General features: G+C 39.1%; 1 protein-coding gene and 2 long non-coding RNA genes across 4 annotated transcripts; 1 reads left to right on the forward strand and 2 right to left on the reverse strand.

Moving 5' to 3' along the window:
* Nucleotides 1-2921: 2921 nt before the first annotated feature.
* LOC148154772 (uncharacterized) lies at nucleotides 2922-5462 on the reverse strand. The gene is made up of 2 exons (XR_015765927.1): nucleotides 4523-5462; nucleotides 2922-4435 (listed from the first exon to the last, which is right to left on the reverse strand). It is a non-coding gene; the product is annotated as an uncharacterized LOC148154772 (long non-coding RNA).
* Nucleotides 4241-6523, forward strand: LOC106925672 (inner ear-specific collagen-like). Its single transcript, XM_015000113.2, has 4 exons — nucleotides 4241-4691; nucleotides 4764-4853; nucleotides 4958-5029; nucleotides 5421-6523. The coding sequence occupies exons 1-4, from the start codon at nucleotides 4241-4243 to the stop codon at nucleotides 6287-6289; spliced, it is 1482 nt and encodes a 493-aa protein (XP_014855599.2). The 3' UTR covers nucleotides 6290-6523.
* On the reverse strand, nucleotides 5784-10508 carry LOC106925680 (uncharacterized). 2 transcript variants are annotated; one of them, XR_015765926.1, is made up of 5 exons: nucleotides 10026-10508; nucleotides 9208-9255; nucleotides 8625-8659; nucleotides 6012-6186; nucleotides 5784-5918 (listed from the first exon to the last, which is right to left on the reverse strand). It is a non-coding gene; the product is annotated as an uncharacterized LOC106925680 (long non-coding RNA). The 2 variants fall into 2 exon arrangements; XR_015765925.1 differs by lacking the exons at nucleotides 9208-9255; nucleotides 10026-10508 and having other exon boundaries at nucleotides 8625-9186.
* Nucleotides 10509-10709: the final 201 nt, after the last annotated feature.

Here is a 10709-nt window from a genome sequence, read left to right on the forward strand (position 1 = left end):
AAAGACGAATCGGAAGTGGTTTCTACAATGAGCAAAGTGACCCTAAAGTCCATAGACATAATATGAGGATAGACGCCTCATGGACCGCTCTCGCCTATTGTCGCTGACGAGATTTAGGGCGGCCATCTTGGAGCGGTACTCCACTCCGCTCAGCGTTATGTGTTTAGCAGTCACAATGACGTATCAGCGCATTTAATCGATCATAACACGCTTTTTTGTTACTGGAAACCATATTCAAACATCTATCACAGCTACATTTATAAACAACTGTATTTTTAAGTATGTTTTTAATACATAGCTCATCATATTTAAATATGCTTAGAGGCTATAACAATAGAATTGGAATGGAATATTCTGATATTGATGTATGATGAGCATATTACAAAGCACACAGCCGTTCATAATTTATTTAAAAAATTATTTAGTAATATCAATACATATTTATATAACTATACAAACACAAATAAATAAATAATGATTGTGAAAAACATACACATACACACACACACACACACACACACACACACACATATATATATATATATATATATATATTTTTTTTTTTTTTTTTTTTTTTCACCCGACGAGTTCTAGCTTCAGAGTGATTCAGCAGCTGAGATTGAGTCCAAAATCCGATGCGAGATTCATCCGTGCTGCAGTGAGTCCGTCTCTCTTTATAGATATCTCCCTCTTCTTCCTCACATCGTGTCTTTAGGAAACTTTCAAAACAAAAACGGAAGATTTAGGATGTATCTTACTAGTGAAAGAATTACATATAAACAATAGTTTTGACCACCTGTGTAAACTTTGCTGGTGAATGTTATAACACATAATATAAGTTTTATAATATGTTTTATATTGTTTAATTTCTAATATAGGCTCTTTTGTCAGATAATCTCAGTCAATGTTAGAGAATAATTAATTTTTTTAGATGTACAGAATCTCAGTTAGCCTTCATAGCGGGGCTGAACCCGGTATTACACCAAGCATTGTAGCTAATTTTAGCTGGTATCTTGCCGGTGGACATAAATACAGAAAAGTAATATTCTAATCACAATATATACACAATAATATGTCCATCTTACTTGTGAAATGTTGTCTGTGGAGCCCTCACATCAATAATCCTTCGATCAGAATAACAATATCCCTCAGTGCTGAGGCATCTTCTGCTGTTTTGATTGAGCAAAGTAGGAGGGTATACCGCTCCAAGATGGCCGCCGTATTTCTTGCGCCGGAGCGGCCAATGCGGGGTCTACTCTTATATTATGTCTATGCTAAAGTCCATAGACATTTCAATGTATTTGATTTGGTCAACATATTGAAAAGAAGGACGGAATCTATATACCACTTGACAGAATTCCTGCTGCAGAAATGAAGGATATAATAACATGGGGAATCTAAATGCCTTTACTCATTTGGCAATGGCTTTCATAGTGCATTGTTTGAGGAATCAGAATTCCCAGTCTCAAGGTTTTCAAGCATAAACTTGCCCATAACCTCCATGCTCTAAAATTCAGTCAGATTGCAGCCAAGATTAAACTCATGCACCATAGACAGAGAAATAAACAAAGTTCTTTCAGTTTGGCAGGGTAATAATGGAATACCTAAGACTAAACCTTGTTCCTGCATTTGAATGGCCCAGCCAAAGTCCAGTCTCTATGATCTCTATGAAATAGCACCAAAGACCTAAGATCCATTCAGTTTAACTAAGCTTGAGCGTAGCTAATACTTTGGGGGTAAATCTTAAGCTTATAGGTGTTTTAGATTTGTATAGAAGCTGAAGAGCACATCGATGGAAAGAGCAAACCTCAAAAGGCGTTTGAAGAGATTTTCATGTGGAAGCTTGACATTAATGTCAGATATTCTGACACTTAATCAGTGTTAAATTTCCATTATGCTCCTCTGGATTTCTGGGCTGATTCTTAGGTGTGCTTGGTCAAGGAAGTAAATGGTTGGCTCGGGGTTTCCATGCCACCTGTTTCAAGACATTGATCCTCCTCCCACAGGGTGTACAGTGATCCATTGATCTGCTTTGAAGTACTGCCAGACGGTGTGATCACTACCCTTTACACTTGGTTTGTTATGAAATGCCTTTTACTGCAAACTGTGTCCGAACTTGTACAGCTAAACAAAATGCGTAATGCTAACAGAACCTTTTCTAAAATTGCATGTCTTCTTGTTTTCAGAAAAGCAAAACAAATAACTCTTTAATAGTTGATGTAGTCTCGGGGGACCGTATTCATATCCCATTTGCAAAGAAGAAGAAAGTCCGTCTTTGTACACAACCTGCTTTTGTTTCGTATCCATAAAGAGTCACACAATCTGTCCAGTCCAGCCCTCCTGCGTCTTGATAACCCTCCGTGTTTTGTTCTTTCATTGGTGTGAAGGTGCCGAAGTTGGGCCACATTAGCAATAAAAAAGAGAGGCTGTAAACACCACCAGTCCCTGCTTGGTTGGGATGGAGTGAAGAATCATCACAGTCTACATAACCAGGTAAATATATATTTTGCTTCTGGATGCTTTTCCTTGCTGCAGAGCTCCTTTCCAGAAAAATCTTGAAATTAAACTTTAAAATAAACTTGGATTTATCACTTTAAATATTAGTATTTTTCAACACAGATGGGCTATTCAGATTCTTGACTGAAATGGCATTGTGGTCAGAAAATATGAAGAAATACAAATGTTGATGTCAGCAACATGCTTAGGAAAGTTTTGAGCTATAAATCTTTAACACGTTATGAGCTACGTTTCCCGTTATTTACACTTCTTGATTAGGAAAATGTTTCCTTTTGTCATGTCGAGTCCAGTTTATTTGTATCAGCAATGAGGCAATTCAAACTGCTTTGCATAATAAAAGTATGTAAGGCATGTTTTTTTTGTGACAGGTACACAAACAAACAGACAAAACTTATTACATAATGGAATATTACTTGTGAAATTTTAATATATCAGGAATGTTTCATGCAAAGGGAATCTTCCAGGTCAGTGACATCAATGCACCCACATTCTATCACAAACTCTTGCCGTTGTATTTGTTACTGACAAATGCCTCAACCATTTCCAATTTCATAAAAAGCAGACTGTTTTTTTTTTTGTTTTTTTTTACTTTAAACTGAAATGACTTCTGCACAGATAATTTCAGAGTTTCTGTTCAATATAGGACTTCCATCGTTTTTATTTCAGTTCCACAGTACGATTTTAGAAACAACAGCACCGTGTTGACTGGCAGGCTTTTTCCAAAGTGTGTCTGTTTTTGGTCTTTGGGATTTTACCACATGCTTTCTAAATCCTTTTCCAGTTTTTAAGATCTGCATGCTTTAAAAAAAAATTACTGTATTCAAATTTCATGAGTGCAGGGGACAGAAAAAATATTTGGAGAAAAAGGTGCTTACGCCCCGGTAGCAATATGGTGGTGGCAGCATTAAAAGGTAAACTGGTCAGAGTTTATTGAAAGTCGGATGAAAATAAACACAGGGACATTACTGTAGAAAACCTGAGAGAGGCTGTCAAAGCTTAGAGTCTTGGCCATTTGTTAGCTTTCTACCAAGACAAAAACCCTCCACCAGGGTACAATGAATGGCTTAGATGAAAACAAATTGCTGCGTTATGATAGTCCAGTCAAAGTCCAGACAATTTAGAAGCACACGCAAGGACACAACTGAACACAATACAGACAAGAGATTAATTTACAAAAATCAAAATAGGAAAACCTTCTATCATTATTCTTCCACTTCACAATTTTATCCTATTTTGTGTTTGACTAACATGAAATCATATGCAGTACTCTGACATCATTAGCTGAAGTATGACAAGATGTAGGTTTTTGCATTGCATTGTCCATTTAATGCCAAGAGTAATGGTTTGGAACAATAAGGAAAATTGGAACATGACCTTTAAACTTATTGTCAAAATGAGTCAAAATACACTGCAGAGGAAACAGCTATTCAAAGCACGTCTATTTTATTCAAATATGAAACCCCTACTAATAAATATTAAACCTGTTGTGAAATATTTCACAGTAGTCCAAATTCATTTTAGTGAAAATTTGAATGTTATTTTTCATTTGAACGAGAAGATTGAACTCCACCTCGACCTATAATGTCGACAGAACCGACTTTTTGATTGACTTTCAAAAACGATGCTGCTCTTCTGAAAACAGGGATTTTTTTTTTTTTGTCTTGCGAATCTTTGAAATGAACAACCAGTAATCCATCTTCTAACTTCCACCCGATAATTCAGCATGCCATCCGCTGATCTCATCCTGGTGACCACCGTCTTTATGGCCTTCATTGTTGCGCTCACGTCTGGTGCCAGGACCACACACTGGCCCAAACCTCAGAACACCAACAAGCCTCCTCAAACTGGGATCGGTGGCTTAGGTGGAGGAGGAAGGTCTGGACAGATTGCGACAAAAAACCCATCTCCCTCCAGCAGCCTGCACACAGAGGAAACAACTGGGTTTATGACGGACGGATACTCCCTGTCCCCAACAGACAGCAGCACCGTCAACAGTGAGGCTTACCCAACCGAGTACCTCGCTGATGCAATCCTGCCCCCTGGAAACCCCCCAGGAAATTATACTTTTGACTACAATGAATGCTTCTTCAATATGTGTGAGTGCTGTCCGCCAGAGAAAGGTCCCAAAGGACCGACTGGTGAACAGGGGCCGCCGGGGGAAAGGGGCCCTCCAGGTAAGATTGGATCGTTGGTTTCTTTTGAATAAAATTTTGGAGGCCAAACTGAATTTCTCCTCTTATTTTTAGGGTTACCAGGAGAAAAGGGAGAAATTGGACCCCAGGGTTCTCCAGGACCAGCTGGGTTACCTGGGCTCAGTGGATTAAATGGCGAGAAAGGTCCAACTTGTTGCCACTCTATTTATGCTGTCTGCTTGTCACAAAAAGTTCTTTTTGACATATGTTCTTGTTTTTTGTTTTTTACTTCACCAAAACTGCCACAGGTGAAAAAGGAGATCAAGGGCCAAGCGGTTTACTGGGCTCCCCTGGACTGCCAGGGAAACTTGGAGAGAAAGGTTTGTAGCTTCTTCCTTCAAAAACTAGATTTGGATCCCCTGTCAAAACATGGCAATGTTGTTCTCTGTAGATATATTTCTAACGAGGCTGCTGACATAGAATTGGTACCACGTCTGTAAAAATTCAAGAAACCCAAAATATACAAAAAAAAAATGAACATATACGCAGTATGTCTGTAAATTATTTCATGTTAGTAGCACCATTACTACTAATGTTTTTGGAGAAAAACATTGATGTGTTCCCTACTTTTATGTCACAGTATTTAAAATTAAAATGAACAAACATGCCTGTAAATGGTTAAACTGCATCCCATGATACAAAACCTTCTATAATTTCTCTCCTTCTTTTTTTATTTTTATTTTTTTCACATAAACTCCTCACATGCCGTAGGTGATTTGGGCCTCAAAGGAGAGAAAGGTGAAAATGGGATCAATGGGCTGAAAGGAGACACAGGAGAAAAAGGAGAGCCTGGTCACAATGGAACTATGGGCACCGTTGGGCCTATGGGTCCCCCAGGGACAGCTGGGACAAAGGGTCAGAAAGGTGAACAGGGACGTTTGGGAGAATGTCTACTTGGTGAGAGAGGACAGAAAGGTGATCTTGGTGATCCTGGGCCTCCTGGTCCAAAAGGTGAGATGGGTCCTCAAGGAGCAAATGGCAGTGATGGTTCAAAAGGAGAAATGGGGCCAGCAGGAGAGAAGGGAGACGTCGGCGCAAGAGGGCCTCCAGGTGCAAGAGGAGTAGCAGGAATGAGGGGGGAGAGGGGAGTTAAAGGCGTACGGGGCCCCCGGGGCCCAAAAGGCGATCCAGGTGAGAGTCTGGAGCCGGCTCGTTCTGCTTTCAGTGTGGGTTTGTTCCCAAGTCGGTCCTTTCCTCCACCCGGTCTGCCTGTGAAGTTTGATAAGGTCTTTTACAATGAGGAGGGTCACTGGGACCCGGCACTCAACAAGTTCAACGTCACACTCTCGGGAGTCTACTTACTCACTTATCACATCACTGTGCGCAACCGGCCCCTGCGGGTTGCCCTGGTGGTTAACGGGGTACGGAAAGTGAGGACGCGAGATTCCCTTTACGGCCAGGACATCGACCAGGCTTCCAACCTCATCCTGATGCAGCTCAGCGAGGGAGATCAGGTGTGGCTGGAGACCCTGAGGGACTGGAACGGGGTTTACTCCAGCAGCGAGGACGATAGCACCTTCTCCGGCTTCCTGATTTACCCAGACTCAACTACAAAAGCAAGCGCTATGAAAAAGATTTGAGCACAACTTCTAACTTTACAACTGTCTTATTTTAGCTGTAGCTTGTAGAGGGATATCTCTCAGCTTATGTTTCTGTAAAATGTTCCAGCTTAAAATTATTTTTTCTTCTTTTTTAAAGAGTTACTCTGATCAAGCCAATTACTTTGCATGTTTTATTACACTAGGAGAGAGCATCATTTTTTATTTCAAATTTTGTTGGTTGAAACTGCATTAAAATTATTCTGCTTGAAAGAACATTTATGTATGGATTTTCGTTTATTAAGAGAGGCGGTACTAATTTCATAAAGGATTTGGGATTTCAGTAAGAAAATCACATCAATTCTTGAGACCCTAAGTTACCGCAAGTAACCACTAGAGGGCAGAATATGCTCATATTTGGCAAAAAAAAATAATTACTGGGGACCATAACGTCGAGTTTTGCATTAAAACACAGGCAAACAGGTTGCAGAAAGAGACTAAAAACACGATATGACTGAAATGTAATATCTGAATCTAGTCACTCGAAAAAATAAAAATTAACTTAGAAAATTAGGAAGCTGTCTGCAAACAGAGAAGGTTAATACATCAGCCTTAAACACTATACCAGTCACAGAATTGGATGGAAAACACTCAAAATGTTTTTTTGTCTTTTACTTGATTCACAAAGACGTGGTCTGACTCATAATAGTTAAGTTGAATTGTCTTTCTATAATTAGAATGGAAATACGAATATTAATCATCTTGGCTTACTCTCCTATTAACTACTTATGTCTAACACCAATCAGAACAAATCTGTCGTGATAACTGTCAGGCAAACAGATTCTGTGCATGGGGGAGAAAAGCCTTCCAATGCTCCTGACAGACACACCAGAGATTTAATGCAACTGAAAAACATACTTATTACTCATTTTCTTCAGTTTAAAATGATTTTAACATTACATTCACACACACGTGTGTGTGTGTGTGTGTGTGTGCGTGTGTGTGTGTGTTGTATTTAATATTGTGCACACAGATACTTTTATGAACACTGACAGTAGTTTTACTCATTATATTTGGGAAACAAAATCTCAAACTTGTGGGTTAACAAAAGGAGAAATATGTTGTTACTATGAATCTGTGTCTGTATCTGTTCCTCCAGGTTCATTACTATCTTTAACTTTGCTACCAAATAGCAGAATATGTGGTTGCTGTCGTGTTTTTTTTTTCCTAATTTAATTTACCGTCAAGCAGTTTTTACTGCTTGCCTTCTAAATCAGCAGGACAGCGGTAGTTAGATTTTTGAAATATTAATTTAAACCCCACTTTAATCAATTTAAGTTTGCTTAAAGAAAATTATGTTGCTTTTTTTCCCCTGACAATATAAAGGAAACGATACAAAACTAAACCAGTGATGCCTGCATACCACAGGAATTTAAAGATTTTGCTACAATTTCTATAAGTTTTAGTAGTCTGGATTTTCCTTTTTGCTGAAGAAGCCTCGTCAAATTCCACTTATTGATGAATGAAAAGCAAATTATGCGTGTGTATGTCTTCACTGACCTGAAATAAAGCTTAAGAAATATGAATGCACATAGACAATGCAACAGAACCTTTCCCCTTTCTTGGATCATTTGAAGCTACAACATCTTTTACAAACTAAATAATATTAAAAACTTTATTTACAATTGCATGTTTTGAATCATCTCAAGCTGCAAACTAGACATACAAAACTGTTTTACATTTTGTCAATCCAGTATATTTGACAGCAGTTATCCACATGTAAACACTTGTGGAAATGTAAACAAAACCTGTTATAAAAGATTTTATTGTCTTCCTGTTTCCTCCAGTTTTCAAACGGAGTCTAATCACTAAGGGTAATGTTAACCACAACTGTTGACTGCAGGGCATGAACACGTACTTGCTACAAAATTACCATGATGAGAAACATTAGGAAGAAGGAAATGATATTTAGAATGCTGCATTTATGAACACCATCAAATGAGCTTGATGTGTTCTTTAATACATGAATACAGAAGAAACTACGGACATCTGCGGTCACATCCTCTGTTGACAGTAATAAGAGTTAATTGGTAGAAATAAATTAATATGCCTTATGCACATCTGTTTGGCGCAGTTTAGATATATTTTGCATCATTTCTTTGATCGAATGATACTTGTTAATTTTGCCTTAAAGATTTATCTGACTCACAAAGAGAGAATGGCCATTAAAAAATAAATAAATAAATAATAAAAACACTGTCTATTTTAATACCACGATATCTCAAGGAGAACATTCATAATTAATTAAGAGTTCTCCATAATTAGGGGAGCAGCATTTGTAGACATTTACGTAAAAAGACAGAAACAGCAGTGATACCTGTTAAAGAGGAAGGCCCATGACATCTCCATCCACTGCGGAAGAATCCAGAGTGTTTGTCAAATTTCCATCTCATTCTTGCTGCTGCTTGTGGTGACGGCAATTTATTTGTGTCAGTTTGTTGAAATGTTATTTTTGCTTGTTTGTTTATGGACACATACACACACATGCACGCACGCACGCACGCACGCACACACACACACACACACACTCATGTTTGAGTTGCTATCTTTGTGGGGACTTTCCATTGACTTCCATTCATTTCTACAGCCTAAACCTTACCTTTACCCTTTTCCTAACCCTAACCATCACATTCCTAACCCTAACCAAAACTCAATTCATACCTTAGCCCTAACTCTGACCCCTGACCCAAAAACAGGGTTTCCCCTTGTGGGGACCAGGCTCTGGTCCCCACAAGGAGCAATTGGTCCCCACAACACAGTATATGTCAGGAAAATCGTCCCCACAAGGTATTACAAACAAACGCACACACACACAGAGGCATAAACGTGTGCAAGTGTCTAAGTGTGTTTGTACATTTTATGTATTTTCAACTACTCGATGTGAAAATATAAATAACTACCTTGGCGGTGTGTGCAGTGTAATCTGTTCCCAGCAGGCTGGATTCCCCCTGCGAGAAAGACAGTATATTGTTCCTGCAGCACCGCAGATAACAACTCATTAGCATACTGAATCATTTGGCTGCAAGAGCCACTCTGCCACCCATCTGCACAGAGCTGATAAACGTATACACATACACACTCATATACACAGCTCGCACCAACAGATCCATGAAATGCGGACGCATACACACCGGCCCCGTTCGCACGTACACACGAAAACACATAAGCATGCGCTCTCTCACACACACATACACGCTCTCTTTCACTCCCTTGCTTTCAGTCCCTCGTATGCTCCCTCTATCCTATCCTTCCCCCTTTTGTGAGCCTGCGTCTTTTCTGAGAGTCAGGAAAAACTGAAGCAGGTAAACGTTTGGCAGGCATTAACCTAGAGAGCCCCTCGGTGGAGTTGCAGCTCAGCCAGAGCGGAGCGCAGGAGAGGTCTCCAAACACCTGGTAGTCTCTGATGCTCTCTGGAAGCAATTATAGCCTTTGGAAATATCTGAGTGCTCAGTGTTGAGGTAGTAGGACTGGTGGCATACCCTGTCGCGCAAAGCTAAAGTCAACTTCACCCAAAAGCTGCTTTTTCGCGGATTCTTTTTATTTTATTTTGTTAGTTAAAAAAAAAAAAATAAATGATGTTAGTGAAACAGCAGTGAATCTTCCACTGCTCAAGAATCTTATTCGTGTTCAGCGAACGCTTGATCTGAACATCTGTGTTAACAAAACGCGCAGACGCAACAGTGAGCAAACGAGCGCAGCGAAGGCTGTAAAAACTCACTTTCACAATGGCAGGATATCCTGTAGGTCAGCAAGCCATGGTTACCTCCACAGGAAGTTGTCACTTGTTGGGGGTGGAAGTGAGGATCGTAGCGCCCGGTGAGGGAGTTTCTCTGAAGAGGTTGTGGTTTTAAACTTTACTCCGCGTTCAAATGAAGCGGGAAATAATTGCATGGCATCGCACTTGCCTGCCCGTTTAGATAAGTAATTTATGTTTTACTGTCGTGAAACAGAAAGCGAGACGTAGTGAGAAAACCAAAGGTAAAAGATTTGGGATAAAAACAATAAGTTCTCGAGCTATGAAGTTATCCAAACTGGTGTGGAGCCAGTGGAGAAACTGAACTGAACTGAATCGAATGAACTTTAATTAGTTAAATTAAAATGAACTGAAATAAAGATGAGGTGAGCTGCAATTAAATAAATGACATTGATCTCAGTTCATTAAAATTGAAGTGAATTGAGTTCAATTTAACTTAACTAACAAAACGAAACAAAGGAGAGGTATTATAAACAGAGGTAAAGTGAACTGAACTGAATTAATCTGAAGTAGAATGAATCTAGTAGGCAAAAAGTAAATGAAATTAACTCAGTTTGACTGAATTAAATCATATTAAATAGAATTAAACTGATTATACTAAGTTGAACTAAACTTGGATGAGCTGAACAAATGGAACTAAACTTAATC

Source organism: Poecilia mexicana, unplaced genomic scaffold (genome assembly GCF_051168715.1).
Source record: "Poecilia mexicana isolate PSO_F unplaced genomic scaffold, ASM5116871v1 scaffold_17, whole genome shotgun sequence".
NCBI lineage: Eukaryota > Metazoa > Chordata > Actinopteri > Cyprinodontiformes > Poeciliidae > Poecilia > Poecilia mexicana.